The sequence below is a fragment of the Mustelus asterias genome, chromosome 12 (assembly GCF_964213995.1).
Source record: "Mustelus asterias chromosome 12, sMusAst1.hap1.1, whole genome shotgun sequence".
Classification (NCBI taxonomy): domain Eukaryota; kingdom Metazoa; phylum Chordata; class Chondrichthyes; order Carcharhiniformes; family Triakidae; genus Mustelus; species Mustelus asterias.
Window position 1 is genome coordinate 58,026,485 of NC_135812.1, and position 25,752 is coordinate 58,052,236.

Below are 25,752 nucleotides of genomic sequence, written 5' to 3' on the forward strand. Positions count from 1 at the left end.
AATCCTGATATCAATGGAACAGATGTTGGGAACTATCATCAGATTCAATGTTCCCCGGATCGGGAGAGGAAGAGTTGACCAGGGTTTCTGCTGTGCTGGAAGGTGTGTGAATGCACAATTCGGTGAGGGAAAGTTTTGAACATGTATCATTATTGGCAAGTGGCCAGTTGACATACACTGTCTAGCATCATGTGCAAGCAATGGGAACCTGCTTGAGGCAATGGAAGGCACCAATACACATTAACCTGTAGCCTGGGATGCATCAGGATCTATAGAAATTGAAGAAGGTTGTTTACTGACACTTTGTGCATGCTGATCTCTTGGCTCCTGGTCCATGATGTGGAGATGCCGGCTGTGATTTGCTCTTCAGTCACAGAATGAGGGATCAGGCGGTGAGATAAATTTCCAGGAGATTGCCAGCGGAATGCATTCTGTAGAAAACTCCCAATGGCAGCCCAAAATTCAGAATTGCAAACCAGACTGAAACTCCATAGAACCGTTTCTCCAGACAACTCTCAAACTGGAGGTGAACTCCAAATGCCGATATAATCCAGAGCTGCAATGGAACAAAATTCAGTCACTTACCCTGAGGCTAGGATGACATCTGCCATTAGGCACTTATCAAGATTCAATTATTACTCAAATATTACTGAGAAACATTTCCTATAGTACAGGGTAATAGAAAAATACCGACAATGCAAAAATAAACCAAACAATTACAACATGTCACAGTGCAATGCCTCTCTGCCCCTGGGCACTGTATCCTAGTCGATATCCTGAGACAATAGGACTAAGGAACATTTGATGGGTACAGTGTAGAGGGAAATTTACACTGTACCTAACCTGTGCCATACCTGCCCTGGGAATGTGTGGTGCAATAATGTAGAGGAAATTTAGTCTGTATATAGCCAGTGCTGTATCAGTCCTGGGAATATTTGGGAGGATAGAGCAGAAGGAGCTTTACTCTGTGTGTAGCCCCTGTTTTGTACCTGAGCTGGAAATATTTGATGGTTCATTTTGGGGATGGGGTGATGTTTTGCTCTGTGTCTAACTTTCGCTGTGCATTTCTGGAATGGTCTGAACAGGTTGGAAACATCGAAAAAAAAAACTTTGGAATGTTCAACAGAAGTACATTCATTGAAAAAAAAATCTACAAAATGTGAACATAGCTTATCAAGGAGGAACTACAGACCAGTTAGCCTAACATCAAACATCAGGTTGGAATCTATTGTTAATGAAGTTTTAATAATGTAGGGTATAGTAACCTCAGAGAAAGTCAACATGGTTTTACAAAAGGAAAATTGTGTTTGACAATTTTTTTCAGCTTTCTGATGTTACTAATAGGGTAGATAAAGGAGAACCAGTAGATGTAATATACCTGGCTTTCTAACATGTCCATAATGTGCCACGCAAAAGGTTAATACATAAGAAATGACCCATGGAGTTCAGGCATATAAAGCACAGATGGCGAATTGGTAATGGAAGCAGAAAATCGGGGTAAGTGGGGCAATTTCAAGTTGGCAGGCTGTAACTATTTACAACGTTTATTCATGATTTAGATGAAGAGACAAAGAGTAATGTATCTAAGTTTGCTACTAATACAAAGCCAAGTGGGAATGCAAGCTCTGTGGAGGACACAAAGAGATAAAGACAGTTTAAGTGAGTTGGCAATAAGGTTTGACAAAGGGTCATCTGGACTCGAAACGTCAGCTCTTTTCTCTCTTTACAGATGCTGCCAGACCTGCTGAGATTTTCCAGCATTTTCTCTTTTGGCAATAAGGTATCAGCTGGATGATAATGTGGGTAAGTGTGAGGTTATTCACTTTGGTAGTAAACACAGAAAACAATATTTTTTTAAAAGGCTTTAAACATTTAAATATTGATTTCCGTAGGGTGTACGGAATGTTTGTATCCAGGAAGGCAAACAGATTGGAGTACAGGAATAAACCCCCGTTTTATACCTGACCTGGGGTTTTTTAATGGTTCACCTTGGGGGTGGGGTTTAGGGCCATAGAGGTTTACAGCATGGAAACAGGCCCTTCGGCCCAATTTGTCCATGCCGCCCTTTTATTTTAAACCCCTAAGCTAATTCCAATTACCCACATTTGGCCCATATCCCTCTATATACATCTTATCCATGTAACTATCTAAATGCTTTTTAAAAGACAAAATTGTACCCGCCTCTACTACTACCTCTGGCAGGTTGTTCCAGACACTCACCACCCTGTGCGTGAAGAAATTGCCCCCTCTGGACACTTTTGTATCTCTCCCCTTTCACCTTAAACCTATGCCGTCTAGTTTTAGACTCTCCTACCTTTGGGAAAAGATATTGACTATCAAGCTGATCTGTGCCCCTCATTATTTTATAGACCTCTATAAGATCACCCCTCAGCCTTCTACGCTCCAGAGAAAAAAGTCCCAGTCTATCCAGCCTCTCCTTATAATTCAAACAATCAAGTCCCGGTAGCATCCTAGTAAATCTTTTCTGCACTCTTTCTGGTTTAATAATATCCTTTCTATAATAGGGTGACCAGAACTGCACACAGTATTCCAAGTGTGGCTTTACCAATGTCTTGTACAACTTCAACAAGACGCCCCAACTCCTGTGTTCAATGTTCTGACCGATGAAACCAAGCATGTCGAATGCCTTCTTCACTACCCTGTCCACCTGTGACTCCACTTTCAAGGAGCTATGTACCTGTACCCCTAGATCTCTTTGTTCCGTAACTCTCCCCAACGCCCTACCATTAACTGAGTAAGTCTGCCTTGGTTCAATCTACCAAAATGCATCACCTTGCATTTGTCTAAATTAAACTCCATCTGCCATTCATCAGCCCACAGGCCCAATTGATCAAAATCCCGTTACAGTCGGAGATAACTTTCTTCACTGTCCATTATGCCACCAATCTTGGTGTCATCTGCAAACTTACTAACCATGCCTCCTATATTCTCATCCAAATCATTAATATAAATGACAAACAACAGTGGACCCAGCACTGATCCCTGAGGCACACCGCTGGTCACAGGCCTCCAGTTTGAAAAAACAACCCTCTACAACTACCCTCTGGCTTCTGTCAAGAAGCCAATTTTGTATCCATTTAGATATCTCACCCTGGATCCCGTGAGATTTAACCTTATGCAACAACCTACTATGCGGTACCTTGTCAAAGGCCTTGCTAAAGTCCATGTAGACAACATCAACTGTACTGCCCTCATCTATCTTCTTGGTTACCCCTTCAAAAAAACTCAATCAAATTTGTGAGACATGATTTTCCAATCACAAAGCCATGCTGATTGTCCCTAACCAGTCCTTGCGTCTCTAAATGCCTGTAGATCCTGTCTCTCAAAATACCTTCCAACAACTTACCCACCACAGATGTGAGGCTCACTGGCTTGTAGTTCCCAGGCTTTTCCCTGCAGCCCTTTTTAAACAAAGGCACAACATTTGCGACTCTCCAATCTTCAGGCACCTCACCCGTGACAATCGATGATTCAAGTATCTCGGCTCGGGGACCCGCAATTTCCTCCCTAGCCTCCCACAATGTCCTGGGATACACTTCATCAGGTCATAGAAACCCTACAGTGCAGAAGGAGGCCATTCAGCCCATCGAGTCTGCACCGACCACAATCCCACCCAGGCCCTACCCCCATATCCCTACATATTTACCCGCTAATCCCTCTAACCTACGCATCTCAGGACACTAAGGGCAATTTCTTTTAGCATGGCCAATCAACCTAACCCGCACATCTTTGGACAGTGGGAGAAAACCGGAGCACCCAGAGGAAACCCACGCAGACACGAGGAGAATGTGCAAACTCCACACAGACAGTGACCCAAGCCAGAAATCGAACCCAGGTCCCTGGAGCTGTGAAGCAGCAGTGCTAACCACTGTGCTACCGTGCCGCCCGGGAATTTATCTACCTTTGATGCGCTTTAAGACTTCCAGCACCTCCTTCTCCGTAATATGTTTACTCTGTTGTCGCAAGACCATTTCTAGAATGGTCTTGCTACAATTGTATGGGGCTTTGGTGGGATGACAACTGTAACATAGTGCACCGTGTTGGTCTCCATACTTATGGAAGGATATATTCGCATTGGAGACGTTACAGCGAAGGTTCACTATATTGGTCTCTGTAATGAGAGGGTTATCCTGTGGTGAGAGGCTAAATAAATGGTCTCTGTATTCTCTGGAGTTTAGAAGAATGAGAGGCCATCTCATTGGAATACAAAAGCTTCAGAAGGGGCTTCACAGAGTAGACACAGGGGTTGTTTCCCTTATCTGGGGTATATAGAACATGGGAGCACAGTCTCAGGATAAGGAACGAATCATTTAGGGAAGAAATTTCTTTATTCAACCGGTTGTGAATCTTTGGAATTCGCTACCCAGAGGTTTGTGGAAGCTCCATCGCTGAATACATTTTGGTTCAGATGGACAGCTGTTTGGTCTCTAAGGGAGTGAAGAATTATGGGGAGTAGGCAGGAAATTTGAGTTGAAACTAAAGGTCAGCCATGATGCGATTGAATTGTGGAACAAGCACGAAGGCCATATGGTCTACACCTGCTCTTATTCCCTCATATCAACTGCTTCAAGATTGATGGGTTAGCGTATGTTGTGCTTCTAACCCATGCTGTAACTAAGTTAGCTGAGACACTGTTGAGGAACTTCAGTTGGGAATGTATCACTTTGTACAGTGTCAACATCCAGCATTCCTGGGTCAAATGGAAAAAAAAAACAAGCAATGGGATTATCACACAGCACGGTAGCACAGTGCTTAGCACGACTACCTCACACAGTGCTTAGCACTACTACCTCACACAGTGCCAGAGATCTGGGTTCGATTCCCGGCTTGGGTCACTGTCTGTGTGGCGTTTACACATTCTCCCCGTGTCTGCATGGGTTTCCTCCGGGTGTTCCGGTTTTCTCCCACAGTCCTAAGGTGTGTGTTAGGTTGATTGGCCATGCTAAATTGACCCTAGTTTTTTGGGGGGGGAGGAATAGCACAGGGCAAATATGTGGGGTTATGGGGATAGGGTGGGATTGTTATCGGTGCAGGCTCGATGGGCCGAATGGCCTCTTTCTGTACTGTAGGGATTCTATGATCAACTCAACAAACAGAGAGGTGGTGGGGGGGGGGGGGGGCGGCGGCGGGGGGTGGGGGGCGGCTGCTATGTTGTGCTGAGTGAAGAAACACAGGCATAGTGACAATCTGGGTGCTTTTATAAGTTATTTTTAGACCTTTACAAATAGAGGCATGAAGTGCAATCGTAAAAAGGTGATACATTTATTCAAAAGCATTAGTTAGACATCCCAATATAGAGAGAGCACTGTGAAGGTTTATCAGTTTTCACTGGAGCCCAGGAGGGCAAGAGGAGATTTAATTAAAGTATTAACATTATAAATAGTTTGTACAGCGTGAACAGGGAAAGATTATTCCCTCTGGTTGGGGAGTCAGTTATAAGGAGTTGAGAGAATAAAATAGTTCCTAAGAATGAGGAGCTTTGGAAGAAACCTTTGGGAGGGTTTAGGAAGGAGCTCTTTGTCACTACGACAAGTTAAGGCTGAGATCATTGCATCATTTTTGGCATAATAAATATTTGAAGTAAAGACAGGTACATGACTTGCGGGGAGGGAAGTGGAATTATCTTCCATTTACTATGGCGAAGAGCTAGCACAATCATGATTGGCTGAATGGGTTTTATTCCAAGTTTTAAACTTCTACAATGATAGAGATGTCAAAGTCATTATAAGTTTGAGCATATTGTGCAGACAGTTTTGCTGCTTCTTAAGCAGGTTAGGACAGAACTGGAAAAGGTTGGACTTCACATCCTCAGGATATCTGCACACAGCACGATCCCACACTCACCAAGAACTTGTCATGCTCAGATCCAATTGGCCATCTGATTTTACTTCACTCAAACCCAATGGAAAATAACTCGATTGGCTGATCTGATTTTGGTATTCCCCAACTGAGCGAGTTTGGTAAATATTATTCCCCCCAAAAGATAAATTACCCCAGAGAAGTACATAACGCCCCCCCCCACCGAGATAAATTATCCCTGGGAGGTACATAACCCCCCCCCCTCGAGATAAATTACCCCAGAGAGGTACAACACCCCCCTCAATGATAAATTACCCCAGAGAAGTACATAACCCACCCCCCCGAGATAAATTACCCCAGAGAGGTACAAACCCCACCTGAGAGGTAAATTATTGCAGAGAAGTACAAATCACCCCACCCGAGATAAATGACCCCCAAAGAGGTATATAACCCCCAGGGGCATAAATAATCCCCCAAGAGATAAATTAGATTCAGTGATGTTGGTTGAGGGATAAACATTGTGAACTGGAACATTTCTAATGTCACTCCTTCTATTTAAGAAATTGCCTCTTGGGTTGTTTATTTTAATTATAGATTTATAAGAATGATTCCAGGGCTTAAAGGGTGGAATCATGAGAATAAATTGCAGAAACTATTCCCTTGAGTGTAGAAGATTAAGTGGTGTTTAAAATGTTAACGGCTACAGCAGTGTACGCACAGAGAAACTGTGGTGAAGGAATCTAGAACAAAGCAGCACAACCTTAAATACAGTTAGACCAATCAGATGTGGAATCACAAAGTGGAGTGGGAATCCAGAAATCTCCCACCCTCCCCTGGAAAGGCCGTTCACGAGGTCCGTCAATTAGAGACGTCAAAACTGAGGTTGATAGATTTTTGTTGGATATGGAAATCAAGGGCATTGGTTTAAATGCTACATTCTACACCATCTCCTTTCCTTCTCTATGAACGGTATGCTTAGTTTGTATAGCACACAAGAAACAATACTTTTCACTGTATACTAATACATATGACAATAATAAATCAAATCAAATCAAAATGGAGTTGAGATAAAGATCAGTCATAGAATCATAGAATGGTTACAACACAGGAGGAGGCCATTCGCTCCATCATGCCTGTACTGCCTCTCTGCATAGAATAGACAAAAGGACTCAAGAGGCTCAGTGGCCTCCCCTGTTCCTGTTTGTGCCGAATGCCTCTGCCAGTCAGAGCGTGGGGGAGTTGCCAAAACCTGTGAAATATCAGCTAACCCTGAAGAAGAGGGTTAAGGAGGAAAATTGTAATAAAAGAAGCAAAGGTAACTTACCATCAGGTTGCACATGATCATGAATATAGAGATCTCCTTCAGGAACTTCCTTTTCCAGTTGAGTTTGCTGTTCTTTTGGAGCGGTATTTGGGAAGTTCTCCTGAACTCCACTTCGAATGAACAGTTCATTTCTTTGTTAGCATCACTCAGCTCATCTTGTCCATCAGAATTTGTGTTTAATGTTACTGCTGTGGGTTCATGGACACCAGGAATGATCTCTAAGCGAAGTGCCTCATGCTGAGGGTCAGTGGGGAGGTCTTCCTCACTCATTTCCCCCAAGTTTAAACAAAGTTCCTCCGTAGCATGTTGTCTATGCAAACCCTCCATAATAAAGAGGTTCTGCAGCATGTGTTCAATGATAATGAACAGGGAGTAGGTGAGATTGAGAACATCCACAGACTGACTGAAATGATTGGACACAATGGCCACAATGGAGAAATACGAGATGCACAATTGTCCAAGCGCAGCTACCTGCAGCAGGATCACATCCAGACTCCGGGTTGGGTTCTTCCTGGTGTCAACATCTCGCTCCTCCCACCTGTGAACGATCATACCAGCCAGAGAGCAGAGAGACATGACAGAGAGCAGGACAATGTGGAAAACATAGAACTGTATAAAGGGTTTAGGCTGTGAAGGATCAGTTGCAATCTCGATCTGATACAGGATGAAGATGCACATTCCAATGATTAATGCCACTAACCCCAGCAGTGGTCCCAAAAGGCTGGAGTCTTTAAACTTGTAACTTGCATGAGTGACATGGTGGTTAATGGCCCTTCCAATGTTAGTCCACATGATGTAGAGTATGGTGGAGGAGATGAGACAGTATTCAATGTTAAAAGGGTACATGATAGCAATACACTTCTGAAAAATGGTGCACAGCTCACTCCGACAGGTGTGGACTGTAATATTCATGCCATCTATCAAGACAAATCAAATTTGATCAGTTCATTAACAGGAAATATTTACATTATTTTCATTGTATCTGCCCTGTGCTGGGAGTACCTTGAATTACATAGAATTGACACCTAGAAATACCAACTGGACAGTACTGTTATTTACACTCCTCGTGAGCCTCCTCCCACTTTACTTCATCTCACCTACTCACCACCTCACCTACTCACCATCTCACCTACTCAGCATCTCACCTACTCAGCATCACACTGATCCACCATCTCACCTACTCACCATCTCACCTACTCAGCATCTCACCTACTCACCATCTCACCTACTCAGCATCACACTGATCCACCATCTCACCTACTCACCATCTCACCTACTCAGCATCACACCGATCCACCATCTCACCTATTCACCATCTCACCTACTCAGCATCACACCGATCCACCATCTCACCTACTCAGCATCACACCGATCCACCATCTCACCTACTCACCATCTCACCTACTCAGCATCACACCGATCCACCATCTCACCTACTCACCATCTCACCTACTCAGCATCACACCGATCCACCATCACACCTACTCAGCATCACACCGATCCACCATCTCACCTACTCACCATCTCACCTACTCAGCATCACACCGATCCACCATCTCACCTACTCACCATCTCACCTACTCACCATCTCACCTACTCACCATCTCACCTACTCAGCATCACACCGATCCACCATAACACCTACTCACCATCTCACCTACTCAGCATCTCACCTACTCACCATCTCACCTACTCACCATCTCACTTACTCACCATCTCACCTACTCACCATCTCACCTACTCACCATCTCACCTACTCACCATCTCACCTACTCACCATCTCACCTACTCACCATCTCACCTACTCACCATCTCACCTACTCACCATCTCACCTACTCACCATCTCACCTACTCACCATCTCACCTACTCACCATCTCACCTACTCACCATCTCACCTACTCAGCATCACACCGATCCACCATAACACCTACTCACCATCTCACCTCCTCAGCATCTCACCTACTCACCATCTCACCTACTCACCATCTCACCTCCTCACCATCTCACCTCCTCACCATCTCACCTGCTCACCTACTCACCATGTCACCTCCTCACCATCTCACCTACTCACCATCTCACCTACTCACCATCTCACCTACTCAGCATCACACCGATCCACCATACCACCTACTCACCATCTCACCTCCTCAGCATCTCACCTACTCACCATCTCACCTACTCACCATCTCACCTACTCACCATCTCACCTACTCACCTACTCACCATCTCACCTACTCACCATCTCACCTCCTCAGCATCTCACCTACTCACCAGCTCACCACCTCACCATCTCACCTACTCACCACCTCACCTACTCACCATCTCACCTACTCACCATCTCACCTACACACCATCTCACCTACTCACCATCTCACCGACTCACCATCTCACCTACTCACCATCTCACCTACTCACCATCTCACCTGCTCACCTCCTCACCAGCTCACCTCCACACCAGCTCACCTGCTCACATACTCACCCGCTCACCTCCTCACCATCTCACCTATTCACCTACTCACCATCTCACCTACTCACCAGCTCACCTATTCACCTACTCACCATCTCACCTACTCACCATCTCACCTCCTCAGCATCTCACCTACTCACCAGCTCACCACCTCACCATCTCACCTACTCACCACCTCACCTACTCACCATCTCACCTACTCACCATCTCACCTACTCACCATCTCACCTACTCACCATCTCACCTACTCACCATCTCACCTACACACCATCTCACCTACTCACCATCTCACCTACTCACCATCTCACCTACTCACCATCTCACCTACACACCATCTCACCTACTCACCATCTCACCTACTCACCATCTCACCTGCTCACCTCCTCACCAGCTCACCTCCTCACCATCTCACCTGCTCACATACTCACCAGCTCACCTCCTCACCATCTCACCTATTCACCTACCATCTCACCTACTCACCAGCTCACCTATTCACCTACTCACCATCTCACCTACTCACCAGCTCACCTCCTCACCATCTCACCTCCTCACCATCTCACCTGCTCACCTACACACCATCCCACCTACTCACCATCTCACCTACTCACCATCTCACCTACTCACCATCACACCTACACACCATCTCACCTACTCACCATCTCACCTACTCACCATCTCACCTACTCACCATCTCACCTACTCACCATCTCACCTGCTCACCTCCTCACCAGCTCACCTCCTCACCATCTCACCTGCTCACATACTCACCAGCTCACCTCCTCACCATCTCACCTATTCACCTACTCACCATCTCACCTACTCACCAGCTCACCTATTCACCTACTCACCATCTCACCTACTCACCATCTCACCTCCTCACCATCTCACCTCCTCACCATCTCACCTCCTCACCATCTCACCTGCTCACCTACTCACCATGTCACCTCCTCACCATCTCACCTACTCACCATGTCACCTCCTCACCATGTCACCTCCTCACCATCTCACCTGCTCACCATCTCACCTGCTCACCATCTCACCTGCTCACCATCTCACCTGCTCACCATCTCACCTGCTCACCATCTCACCTACTCACCATCTCACCTACTCACCGTCTCACCTACTCACCGTCTCACCTACTCACCGTCTCACCGACTCACCGACTCACCACCTCACCTACTCACCACCTCACCTACTCACCATCTCACCTACTCACCGTCTCACCTACTCACCGTCTCACCGACTCACCGTCTCACCGACTCACCGACTCACCGTCTCACCGACTCACCGACTCACCACCTCACCTACTCACCACCTCACCTACTCACTTACTCACCATCTCACCTACTCACCATCTCACCATCTCACCTACTCACCATCTCACCTACTCACCATCTCACCTACTCACCATCTCACCTACTCACCGTCTCACCTACTCACCGTCTCACCTACTCACCGTCTCACCGACTCACCGACTCACCACCTCACCTACTCACCACCTCACCTACTCACCATCTCACCTACTCACCATCTCACCTACTCAGCATCACACCGATCCACCATCTCACCTACTCACCATCTCACCTACTCAGCATCACACCGATCCACCATCTCACCTACTCAGCATCACACCGATCCACCATCTCACCTACTCACCATCTCACCTACTCAGCATCACACCGATCCACCATCTCACCTACTCACCATCTCACCTACTCAGCATCACACCGATCCACCATCTCACCTACTCACCATCTCACCTACTCAGCACCACACCGATCCACCATCTCACCTACTCACCATGTCACCTCCTCACCATCTCACCTACTCACCATCTCACCTACTCACCATCTCACCTACTCAGCATCACACCGATCCACCATACCATCTACTCACCATCTCACCTCCTCAGCATCTCACCTACTCACCATCTCACCTACTCACCATCTCACCTACTCACCATCTCACCTACTCACCATCTCACCTCCTCAGCATCTCACCTACTCACCAGCTCACCACCTCACCATCTCACCTACTCACCACCTCACCTACTCACCATCTCACCTACTCACCATCTCACCTACTCACCATCTCACCTACACACCATCTCACCTACTCACCGTCTCACCATCTCACCTACTCACCATCTGAGCCTGCTCACCTCCTCACCAGCTCACCTCCTCACCAGCTCACCTGCTCACATACTCACCAGCTCACCTCCTCACCATCTCACCTATTCACCTACTCACCATCTCACCTACTCACCAGCTCACCTATTCACCTACTCACCATCTCACCTACTCACCATCTCACCTCCTCAGCATCTCACCTACTCACCAGCTCACCACCTCACCATCTCACCTACTCACCACCTCACCTACTCACCATCTCACCTACTCACCTACTCACCATCTCATCTACTCACCATCTCACCTACTCACCATCTCACCTACACACCATCTCACCATCTCACCTACTCACCATCTCACCTACTCACCATCTCACCTACACACCATCTCACCTACTCACCATCTCACCTACTCACCATCTCACCTGCTCACCTCCTCACCAGCTCACCTCCTCACCATCTCACCTGCTCACATACTCACCAGCTCACCTCCTCACCATCTCACCTATTCACCTACTCACCATCTCACCTACTCACCAGCTCACCTATTCACCTACTCACCATCTCACCTACTCACCAGCTCACCTCCTCACCATCTCACCTCCTCACCACCTCACCTGCTCACCTACACACCATCTCACCTACTCACCATCTCACCTACTCACCATCTCACCTACTCACCATCTCACCTACACACCATCTCACCTACTCACCATCTCACCTACTCACCATCTCACCTACTCACCATCTCATCTACTCACCATCTCACCTGCTCACCTCCTCACCAGCTCACCTCCTCACCATCTCACCTGCTCACATACTCACCAGCTCACCTCCTCACCAGCTCACCTATTCACCTACTCACCATCTCACCTACTCACCATCTCACCTCCTCACCATCTCACCTCCTCACCATCTCACCTCCTCACCATCTCACCTGCTCACCTGCTCACCATGTCACCTCCTCACCATCTCACCGACTCACCATGTCACCTCCTCACCATGTCACCTCCTCACCATCTCACCTGCTCACCATCTCACCATCTCACCTGCTCACCATCTCACCTGCTCACCATCTCACCTGCTCACCATCTCACCTACTCACCATCTCACCTACTCACCGTCTCACCTACTCACCGTCTCACCGACTCACCGCCTCACCTACTCACCACCTCACCTACTCACCACCTCACCTACTCACCATCTCACCTACTCACCGTCTCACCTACTCACCGTCTCACCGACTCACCGTCTCACCTACTCACCGTCTCACCGACTCACCGTCTCACCGACTCACCGTCTCTCCGACTCACCGTCTCACCGACTCACCGACTCACCACCTCACCGACTCACCACCTCACCTACTCACCTACTCACCATCTCACCTACTCACCGTCTCACCTACTCACCGTCTCACCTACTCACCGTCTCACCGACTCACCGTCTCACCGACTCACCGTCTCACCGACTCACCGTCTCACCGACTCACCGTCTCACCGACTCACCGTCTCACCGACTCACCGTCTCACCGACTCACCGACTCACCGACTCACCGACTCACCACCTCACCTACTCACCACCTCACCTACTCACCTACTCACCATCTCACCTACTCACCTACTCACCATCTCACCTACTCACCATCTCACCTACTCACCATCTCACCTACTCACCATCTCACCTACTCACCATCTCACCTACTCACCGTCTCACCTACTCACCGTCTCACCTACTCACCGTCTCACCTACTCACCGTCTCACCTACTCACCGTCTCACCTACTCACCGTCTCACCGACTCACCGTCTCACCGACTCACCGTCTCACCGACTCACCGTCTCACCGACTCACCGACTCACCTACTCACCTACTCACCTACTCACCATCTCACCATCTCACCATCTCACCTACTCACCATCTCACCTACTCACCGTCTCACCTACTCACCGTCTCACCGTCTCACCTACTCACCGTCTCACCTACTCACCGTCTCACCTACTCACCGTCTCACCGACTCACCGTCTCACCGACTCACCGACTCACCGACTCACCACCTCACCTACTCACCATCTCACCTACTCACCATCTCACCTACTCACCATCTCACCTACTCACCATCTCACCTACTCACCATCTCACCTACTCACCGTCTCACCTACTCACCGTCTCACCGACTCACCGTCTCACCGACTCACCGACTCACCGACTCACCACCTCACCTACTCACCACCTCACCTACTCACCATCTCACCTATTCACCATCTCACCTACTCACCATCTCACCTACTCACCATCTCACCTACTCACCGTCTCACCTACTCACCGTCTCACCTACTCACCGTCTCACCTACTCACCGTCTCACCGACTCACCGACTCACCACCTCACCTACTCACCACCTCACCTACTCACCATCTCACCTACTCACCATCTCACCTACTCACCATCTCACCTACTCACCGTCTCACCTACTCACCGTCTCACCTACTCACCGTCTCACCTACTCACCGTCTCACCTACTCACCGTCTCACCGACTCACCGACTCACCACCTCACTTACTCACCACCTCACCTACTCACCGTCTCACCTACTCACCGACTCACCGTCTCACCGACTCACCGACTCACCACCTCACCTACTCACCACCTCACCTACTCACCATCTCACCTACTCACCATCTCACCTACTCACCATCTCACCTACTCACCATCTCACCTACTCACCATCTCACCTACTCACCGTCTCACCTACTCACCGTCTCACCTACTCACCGACTCACCTACTCACCGTCTCACCTACTCACCGACTCACCGTCTCACCGACTCACCGACTCACCACCTCACCTACTCACCACCTCACCTACTCACCACCTCACCTACTCACCATCTCACCTACTCACCATCTCACCTACTCACCATCTCACCTACTCACCATCTCACCTACTCACCATCTCACCTACTCACCGTCTCACCTACTCACCGTCTCACCTACTCACCATCTCACCTACTCACCGTCTCACCTACTCACCGTCTCACCTACTCACCGACTCACCTACTCACCGTCTCACCTACTCACCGACTCACCGTCTCACCGACTCACCGACTCACCACCTCACCTACTCACCACCTCACCTACTCACCACCTCACCTACTCACCATCTCACCTACTCACCATCTCACCTACTCACCATCTCACCTACTCACCATCTCACCTACTCACCATCTCACCTACTCACCGTCTCACCTACTCACCGTCTCACCTACTCACCGTCTCACCACCTCACTTACTCACCGCCTCACCTACTCACCATCTCACCTACTCACCATCTCACCTACTCACCATCTCACCTACTCACCATCTCACCTACTCACCATCTCACCTACTCACCATCTCACCTACTCACCATCTCACCTACTCACCATCTCACCTACTCACCATCTCACCTACTCACCGTCTCACCTACTCACCGTCTCACCTACTCACCATCTCACCTACTCACCGTCTCACCTACTCACCGTCTCACCGACTCACCGTCTCACCGACTCACCGTCTCACCGACTCACCGTCTCACCGACTCACCGACTCACCACCTCACCTACTCACCACCTCACCTACTCACCTACTCACCATCTCACCTACTCACCATCTCACCTACTCACCATCTCACCTACTCACCATCTCACCTACTCACCATCTCACCTACTCACCATCTCACCTACTCACCGTCTCACCTACTCACCGTCTCACCTACTCACCGTCTCACCTACTCACCATCTCACCTACTCACCATCTCACCTACTCACCGTCTCACCTACTCACCGTCTCACCTACTCACCGTCTCACCTACTCACCGTCTCACCTACTCACCGTCTCACCTACTCACCATCTCACCTACTCACCGTCTCACCGACTCACCGTCTCACCGACTCACCGACTCACCGACTCACCACCTCACCTACTCACCACCTCACCTACTCACCTACTCACCATCTCACCTACTCACCATCTCCCCATCTCACCATCTCACCTACTCACCATCTCACCTACTCACCATCTCACCTACTCACCATCTCACCTACTCACCATCTCACCTACTCACCGTCTCACCTACTCACCGTCTCACCGACTTACCGTCTCACCGACTCACCGACTTACCGTCTCACCGACTCACCTACTCACCTACTCACCATCTCACCTACTCACCATCTCACCTACTCACCATCTCACCTACTCACCATGTCACCTCCTCACCATCTCACCTACTCACCATCTCACCTATTCACCTACACACCAGCTCACCAGCTCACCGACTCGCCTACTCACCAGCTCGCCTACTCACCAGCTCACCTACTCACCAGCTCGCCTACTCACCAGCTCGCCTACTCACCATCTCGCCTACTCACCATCTCGCCTACTCACCAGCTCGCCTACTCACCATCTCACCTACTCACCATCTCACCTACTCACCAGCTCGCCTACTCACCAGCTCACCTACTCACCAGCTCGCCTACTCACCAGCTCGCCTACTCACCATCTCGCCTACTCACCAGCTCACCTACTCACCATCTCGCCTACTCACCATCTCACCTACTCACCATCTCACCTACTCACCATCTCACCTACTCACCATCTCACCTACTCACCATCTCACCTACTCACCATCTCACCTACTCACCATCTCACCTACTCACCATCTCACCTACTCACCATCTCACCTACTCACCATCTCACCTACTCACCATCTCACCTACTCACCATCTCGCCTACTCACCATCTCACCTACTCACCATCTCACCTACTCACCAGCTCACCTCCTCACCATCTCACCTGCTCACATACTCACCATCTCACCTATTCACCTACTCACCATCTCACCTACTCACCAGCTCACCTACTCACCAGCTCACCTCCTCACCATCTCACCTGCTCACCTACTCACCATGTCACCTCCTCACCATCTCACCTACTCACCATCTCACCTACTCACCAGCTCACCTCCTCACCATCTCACCTACTCACCATCTCGCCTACTCACCATCTCACCTACTCACCATCTCACCTACTCACCATCTCGCCTACTCACCATCTCACCTACTCACCATCTCACCTGCTCACCATAAGATCATCAGATATAGGAGCAGAATTCGGCCATTTGGCTCATCTAGTCTGCTCTGCCAACATCTCATCATCTTCCCATGTCACCCCATCATACAGCTTTTTTCCCTCATATGTGTGTCTCGCTTTCCCTCAAATGCATCTTTAGTTTGCTTGAATTGCCCTCTGTGTTAACGAGTTTCACATTGTAAACACTCTCTGAGGAAAGAAGTTTGTCTTGAATTCCTTATTGGATTTATCAGTGACTATTTTATATTTAAGGAGAACCCCGTTCCCCTTGCACCCTCATCCCTTTTCGCATTTAATCTCTCCTGTCTTTCACCATGTCACAGGTCCATCACAGACCTTTGTTGTTTTGCTTTACCTGACCTCCTCTTTCTGCACTTACACAAAAGCTGTTACACCTCTAATTTTCCCCACTTCTGATGAATTCTCATTGCCCTCTGTCTGTCTCCAAGATACTGCCAAACCCATTGATTATTTCCAGCATTGCCTGCTTCTATTGTGTTTATCCCCAGGAATTTCTTCACAAATGGAAACATCATCTGTATGAAGATATCACATCCTTTTATCAGTCTACAGAGCTCCATGAGGTCTATCCCATGCATGGAAAAGTGGCAGAGCAATCTGGGTAGCTTGCAGGGGCCTGTTTGGCTCTGCTCGCTGGATGGTCAGTATGGATCAGATTAGTGCCAATGGCACAGGATTTGACCTCCATTCCAGGGTTGGGGGGGTTTGATCTTTGTTCTGGTGGGGGTGTGGGGGGGGGGGGGGGGGGGGGGGTGGGGAGGGGGGGCGCGGGGGGTTGACCTCTGTTCCGGTGAGGGGGTGGGGGGATTGACCTCCATTCCGGTGGGGGGGGGGGGTGGAGGTTTTGACCTCTGTTCTGGTGGGGGGGTAGGGGGTTTGACCTGTTTCGGTGGGGGTGGCGGGTTTGACCGCTGTTTCAGTGCGGGTGGGGGGTTTGACCTCTTGCAGTGAGGGATGGGGGGGTTTAACCTCTGTTCCAGTGGGGGTGGAAGGTTTAACCTTTGTTCCAGTGTGGGGCGGGGGGGTTTGACTTCCATTCCAGTGGGGGCATTGGGGGACAGGTTTGTTACCTGCCTCCTCGCTCTGCCCATGGTGGAGGTCACAACGCTGTGGGCCAGACCTGCCTTTGGGTGGAGAACTCAAGAAGAACCACTCTTGACCCCTTATAACTTTCAATGAAATATTTCCTCAGCCTTTGTAGCAAATGTAACAGCCTATCCACTTTCCCCTCTTAACTAAAATTCTCCAATCCCAGCAACATCCTTAGATATCTCCTCTGTACCCTCCTTAGTGAAATCACATTTCCGATAGTATGGTGAAAATCACACACAGTACATAACTATGCCCTAACTCGTATTTTATACAGTTCCAGCATCACCCCCCAGCTCCTATACTCCGTGCCTCAGTTAATAAAGGAATATATACCGCATGCCCCTTGGCCACCTTATCTGTCTGAGCTGCCACTCTCAGGGAGCTGTGGACATGCATTGCAAGGGCCCTCTGTTGCTGTCCACTTCACAGAGAGTAAGTAGTCTGCTAATTGCTTTCCTGCCTATGTTGCCATGAAGCTGGGATGAAGTAACTCCCTTTCTCATTTCCCTCCATTTTCCCAGTAGAGGAGCATTAGCCCCTCGCTTTTCACTTCCTGTCCTTGTAAAGTAACCAAATGCATTAAAAAATCACTCTTGTTTTGCAAAAACCCCCTGAAAAATGGAAAGTAAGGAGGTGAAGTATGAAGGGATATTTGATGGCCGTACAGCTGGAGATGAAGGTACCTGTGTGGTGCGTGCTGCTCCCATTGTGTGCATTCTGCTCAACCTCCAACTCCTTATGAATAAAATCATTAGTCACCGCATTCATCCAGAGCACCAAGTCTGTGGCTACAGTCAGCATCAGCCCACATCTACAGCATGGATAAAGAGACGAGGAGTTTGAGGTGAATATATTGGAGCTTTTACGAAGATATCATAGAGTTGTTCGGCACAGAAAGAAGCCATTCAGCATATTTTTGGCCATTCAGCCCATCTTTAGCCAGCCTATTGTTAGGTCAATTTTTTAACATTCCTGAAGTTCTGAGGAAGGAAGGATTAATCTGGAAATCATGGCTAGCGACAGCCAGGAAACATCACAGGGCTGTTTAGAAAATTGTGCTTTTCTCACTTTTTTAACATTTTTGTTTAATAGTCATAAACATTTTGGATGGGAGGAAAAGGCTGTTTGATTGGGTGGGGTGGTTGGAGGCTGGATGGAGTGGTTATTTAATGAAACCTCTAGGAATATGTCGAAACATGTTGACAATCATTGCGACGGCCTGTTCTCGTACAATCCCAACAGTGCAGAAGGAGGCCTTTTGGCCCATCAAGTCTGCACTGACCATAATCCCACCCAGGCCCTATCCCCATAATTCCACTTATTTACCCTGCTGGTTCCCCTGACACTAAGGGGCAATTTACGATGGCCAATCAACCTAACCTGCACATCTTTGGACTGTGGGAGGAAACCAGCGCACCCGGAGGAAATGCATCCAGACACGGGGAGAACGTGCAAACTCCACACAACCAGTGACCCAAGGCTGGAATTGAACCTGGGTCCTTGGCACTGTGAGGCAGCAGTGCTCAACCCTGTGCTACCGTGCTGCCCTGTTAAAGAATATCAACTTCGACCAGCTGGAGATTACGTTTCATTCTGTGGGGATTTTTTAAAAATTCATCCCTGGGATATGGGAATTGCTGATTAAGGCCACCGTTTATTGTTCATCGCTAACTACCACCGAGATACTGATGGTAAGCTACCTTCTTCAACCACTGCAGTCCACATGGTTAGGTTGTTATGAGCAACCCCAGGTGAGGTTCTCCAAACATTGTCGATCTGGGCAAGACCCCTCCATTTGTCTCCATCCGGCTGGGATATCCCCAAATTGTTATAAGTGTGGAGGGATGACTGGCTCCACATCTTTATTCAACTCACCTCTGCTGAGAGCAACAAATGTTTAATTTAAGACATTTCCTCCTTCAGTCCAAAGATGTGTAGGTTAGGTGGATTGGCCATGGTAAATGTGAGGGGTTATGGGAATAAGGCTTGGGTGGGATTGTGGTTGGTGCAGACTCGATGGGCCGAATGGCTTCCTTCCGCACTGTAGGGATTTTATGATGTGTAGGTTAGGTGGATTGGCCATGGTAAATACACAAGGTTATGAGGATATGGCAGGGAGTCGGCCTGGGTAAGATGCCCAGGGCCCACTGCCTTCAGGGAGGCAGTTACGCCAAAGGCACAGAGCACAGGCAATTGGGTTGCCGTCAAGCGAGGGAAAGGGCAGGCAGAGCAGGGTTCCCCTGTGGCCATTCCCCTCCACAACAGATATACCGATTTGGATACTGTTGTGGGAGATGCCTTACCTGGGGCAAGCTGCGGCAGCCGGATCTCTGGCACTGAGTCTGGTTCTGCAACGCAGAAGGGAGGGTGGAAGAAGAGGAGAGCAGTAGTGATAGGGGACTCGATAGTCAGAGGTACAGACAGGAGGTTCTGTGGTCGTGACAGAGACTCCCGGATGCTTTGTTGCCTTCCGGGTGCCAGCGTCAGGGATGTCTCTGATCGCGTGCACAGCATTCTGAAGTGGGAGGGTGATCAGCCAGATGTCATGGTACACATCGGTACCAATGACGTAGGAAGGAAGAGTGAGGAGGTCCTGAAGAATGAGTATAGAGAGCTTGGTAGGAAGTTAAAAAGCAGGACCCCGTGGGTAGTAATCTCAGGATTGCTACCTGTGCCACATGCCAGTGAGGGTAAGAGTAGGATGCTCGGGTAGATGAACACGTGGCTGAGGAACTGGTGTAGGGGGCAGGGTTTCAGATTTCTAGATCTAGAGGATGAGAAGGGGGATTTAATAATAGGAAACGAGGAAATGGCCGAGGCCTTAAACAAGTTTTTTGTGTCGGTCTTCACAGTGGAGGACACAAATAGCTTACCGAAAATTGATGGTCATGGGACTGTCGGGGGTGAGGACCTTAAAACGATCACTATTACTAAAGAGGTAGTGCTGGAGAGACTAATGGGACTAAAGGTAGACATGCCCCCTGGTCCGGATGGAATGCATCCCAGGGTACTAAAAGAAACAGCAGAAGTAATAGCAAATGCATTAGTTGTAATTTATCAAAATTCACTGGACTCTGGGGAGGTGCCAGCTGATTGGAAAACAGCTGATGTAACGCCACTGTTTAAAAAAGGAGGTAGACAAAAGGCAGGTAACTATAGGCCGGTTAGCTTAACATCCGTAGTTGGGAAAATGCTGGAATCTATCATTAAGGAAGAAATAGCAGGACACCTGGAAAAGAATGGTTCAATCAAGCAGACGTAGCATGGATTCATGAAGGGAAAGTCATGTTTGACTAATTTACTGGAATTGTTTGAGGATATAACGAGTGCGGTTGACAGAGGGGAACCGGTGGATGTGGTGTATTTAGATTTCCAGAAGGCATTCGATAAGGTGCCTCACAAAAGGTTGCTGCATAAGATAAAGGTACACGGAGTTGGGGGTAAAGTGTTAGCGTGGATTGAGGATTGGCATTCTAACAGAAAGCAGAGAGTCGGAATAAATGGATGCTTTTCCGGTTGGCAATCAGTGACTAGTGGCAGGTGCTGGGGCCTCAACTATTTACCATATACATAGACGATCTGGAGGAGGGGACCAAGTGTAGGGTAACAAAGTTTGCAGATGACACAAAGATGAGTGGGAAAGCAAATTGCGTGGAGGACGCAGAGAGTCTGCAGAGAGATTTGGATAGGCTAAGTGAGTGGGCAAGGATCTGGCAGATGGAGTATAACGTTGGTAAGTGTGAGGTTATCCACTTTGGAAGGAATAATAGTAAAATGGACTATTATTTAAATGGTGAAAAATTACAACATGCTACTGTGCAGAGGGACCTGGGGGGGTCCTTGTGCATGAATCACAAAAACTCAGTTTGCAGGTGCAGCAGGTGATCAAGAAGGCAAATGGAATGTTGGCCTTTATCGCGAGAGGGATGGAGTATAAAAGCAGGGAGGTCATGCTGCAACTGTACAGGGTACTGGTGAGGCCGCACCTAGAGTACTGTGTACAATTTTGGTCCCCTTATTTAAGAAAGGATATATTAGCTTTGGAGGGGGTACAGAGAAGGTTCACCAGGTTGATTCCGGAGATGAGGGGGTTAGATTATGAGGAGAGATTGAGTCTGGGCCAGTACTCATTGGAGTTTAGAAGGTTGAGGGGAGATCTTATAGAGACATATAGGATAATGAAGGGGCTAGACAGGGTAGAAGCAGCGAGGTTATTTCCACTTACAATGGAAACAAGAACTAGGGGGCATAGCCTCCAAATACGGGGGAGTCAATTTAGAACAGAGTTGAGGAGGAACTTCTTCTCCCAGAGGGTAGTGAATCTTTGGAATTCTCTGCCCAATGAAGCAGTGGAGGCTACCTCGCTAAATGTGTTTAAGTCACAGATAGATAGATTTTTAACCATTAAGGGGATTAAGGGTTATGGGGAGCGGGCGGGTAAGTGGAACTGAACCCACTATCAGATCACCTATGATCTTATTGAATGGCGGAGCAGGCTTGATGGGCTAGATGGCCTACTCCTGCTCCTACTTCTTATGTTCTTATTTAGATCATTGGGATCTCTTCTGGGGCAGGTGGGACCTGTACAAGAGAGACAGGTTACACCTGAACTACAAGGGGACCAATATACTTGCAGGGAGGTTTGCTAGTGTTATTGGGGAGGGTTTAAACTAGATTTGCAGGGGGATGGGAACCAGAATGCCAGAGCAGATAGTGGAGCGGGGATGAAAATAAATGATGTTAATAGTTCATGCAAAATCACAAATAGAAGGGTTGTGTGTGGTGGTAATAATCTTCTGAGGTGTGTCTATTTCAATGCCAGGAGTATTGTGGGGAAGGCAGACGAGCTGAGAGTGTGGATTGACACATGGAATTATGACATTATAGCCATTAGTGAAACTTGGCTACAGGAGGGGCAGGACTGGCAGCTCAATGTTCCAGGGTTCCGATGTTTCAGATGTGATAGAGGCAGAGGGATGAAGGGTAGGGGGGTGGCAATGCTAGTCAGGGAAAATGTTACAGCAGTGCTCAGGCAGGACAGATTAGAGGGCTTGTCTACCGAGGCCATATGGGTGGAGCTGAGAAACAGGAAAGGTATGACCACATTAATGGGATTGTATAATAGACCACCCAATAGTCAGCGAGAATTGGAGGAGCAAATCTGCAGAGAGATAGCAGACAACTGCAGGAAACATAAATTTGTGATAGGGGATTTTAATTTTCCACATATAGACTGGGACTCCCATACTGTTAAAGGTCTAGTCGGGTTAGAGTTTGTAAAATGTGTTCAGGAAAATTTTCTAAATCAATATATAGAGGTACGAACTAGAGAGGATGCAATATTAGATCTCCTATTAGGAAACAAGTTAGGACAAGTGACGGAAGTGTGTGTAGGGGAACACTTTGGTTCCAGTGATCATAATGCCATTAGTTTCAACTTGATCATGGATAAAGATAGATCTGGTCCTCGGGTTGAGGTTCTAAACTGGAAAAAGGCCAAATTTGAAGAAATGAGAAAGGATCTAAAAAGCGTGGATTGGGACAGGCTGTTCTCTGGCAAGGATGTGATTGGTAAGTGGGAGGCCTTCAAAGGAGAAATTTTGAGAGTGCAGAGTTTGTATGTTCCTGTCAGGATTAAAGGCAAAGTGAATAAGAATAAGGAACCTTGGTTCTCGAGGGATATTGGAACTCTGATAAAGAAGAGTTGTATGACATGTATAGGCAACAGGGAGCAAATAAGATGCTTGAGGAGTATAAAAAGTGCAAGAAACGACTTAAGAAAGAAATCAGGAGGGCTAAAAGAAGACGGGGTTGCTTTGGCAGACAAAGAACAGTACAGCACAGGAAACAGGCCCTTCGGCCCTCCAAGCCTGTGCCGCTCCTTGGTCCAACTAGACCAATCGTTTGTATCCCTCCATTCCCAGGCTGCTCATGTGACTATCCAGGTAAGTCTTAAACGATGTCAGCGTGCCTGCCTCCACCACCCTACTTGGCAGCGCATTCCAGGCCCCCATCACCCTCTGTGTAAAAAACGTCCCTCTGATATCTGAGTTATACTTCGCCCCTCTCAGCTTGAGCCCGTGACCCCTCGTGATCGTCACCTCCGACCTGGGAAAAAGCTTCCCACTGTTCACCCTATCTATACCCTTCATATCTTGTACACCTCTATTAGATCTCCCCTCATTCTCCGTCTTTCCAAGGAGAACAACCCCAGTCTACCCAATCTCTCCTCATAGCTAAGACCCTCCATACCAGGCAACATCCTGGTAAACCTTCTCTGCACTCTCTCTAACGCCTCCACGTCCTTCTGGTAGTGCGGCGACCAGAACTGGACGCAGTACTCCAAATGTGGCCTAACCAGCGTTCTATACAGCTGCATCATCAGACTCCAGCTTTTATACTCTATACCCCGTCCTATAAAGGCAAGCATACCATATGCCTTCTTCACCAGCTTCTCCACCTGTGTTGCCACCTTCAAGGATTTGTGGACTTGCACACCTAGGTCCCTCTGTGTTTCTATACTCCTGATGACCTTGCCATTTATTGTATAACTCCTCCCTACATTATTGGTGAAGGATAATCCTAAGAGCTTCTACAGGTATATTAAGAGCAAAAGGATAGCAAGGGATAAAATTGGTCCTCTTGAAGATCAGAGTGGTCGGCTATGTATGGAACCAAAAGAAATGGGGGAGATATTAAATGGGTTTTTTGCATCCGTATTTACAAAGGAAACTGGCATGGAGTCTATGGAAATAAGGCAAACAAGTAGGGAGGTCAAGGAACCTATACAGATTAAAGGGGAGGAGGTGCTTGCTGTCTTGAGGCAAATCAGAGTAGATAAATCCCCAGGACCGGACAGGGTAAGTCTCGGACCTTGAAGGAGACTAGTGTTGAAATTGCAGGGGCCCTGGCAGATATATTTAAAATGTCTGTATCCACGGGTGAGGTGCTGGATGATTGGAGGATAGCTCATGTTGTTCCGTTGTTTAAAAAAGGCTCAAAAAGTAATGCGGGAAATTATAGGCCGGTAAGTTTGACGTCAGTAGTAGGTAAATTATTGGAAGGAGTACTAAGAGATAGGATCTACAAATATTTGGATAGACAGGGACTTATTAGGGAGAGTCAACGTGGCTTTGTGCTGGGAAGGTCATGTTTAACCAATCTATTAGAGTTTTTCAAGGAGGTTACCAGGAAAGTGGATGAAGGGAAGGCAGTGGATGTTGTCTACATGGACTTCAGTAAGGCCTTTGACAAGGTCCCGCATGGGAGGTTAGTTAGGAAGGTTCAGTCACTAAGTATACATGGAGAGGTAGTAAATTGGATTAGACATTGGCTCAATGGAAGAAACACAGTAAGAAGTCTAACAACACCAGGTTAAAGTCCAACAGGTTTATTTGGTAGCAAAAGCCACTAGCTTTCGGAACAGGCTGTCCCTTCGTCAGGTGGGTGGGAGTTCTGATCACAAACAGGGCACAAAGACCCACCTGATGAAGGGACAGCCTGTTCCGAAAGCGAGTGGCTTTTGCTACCAAATAAACCTGTTGGACTTTAACCTGGTGTTGTTAGACTTCTTACAGTGTTTGCCCCAGTCCAACGCCGGCATCTCCATATCAATGGAAGAAGCCAGAGACTGGTAGTGGAGGATTGCTTCTCTGAGTGGAGGCCTGTGACTAGTGGTGTGCCACAGGGATCAGTGCTGGGTCCATTGTTGTTTGTCATCTATATCAATGATCTGGATGATAATGTGGTAAATTGGATCAGCAAATTTGCTGATGA

General features: G+C 48.0%; 1 protein-coding gene across 1 annotated transcript in view; it reads right to left on the minus strand.

The window, feature by feature from the left end:
* Positions 1-385: 385 nt before the first annotated feature.
* LOC144501936 (proton channel OTOP3-like) overlaps positions 386-25,752 on the minus strand; it is a 44,900-nt gene continuing 19,533 nt past the window's right edge. The window contains exons 4-6 of the mRNA XM_078225968.1: positions 18,660-18,787; positions 7,145-8,061; positions 386-556 (exon numbers count right to left, since the gene is read on the minus strand). Of these exons, the coding sequence (XP_078082094.1) occupies positions 386-556; positions 7,145-8,061; positions 18,660-18,787 (1,216 nt within the window). The remainder of the gene's footprint in view (positions 557-7,144; positions 8,062-18,659; positions 18,788-25,752) is intronic.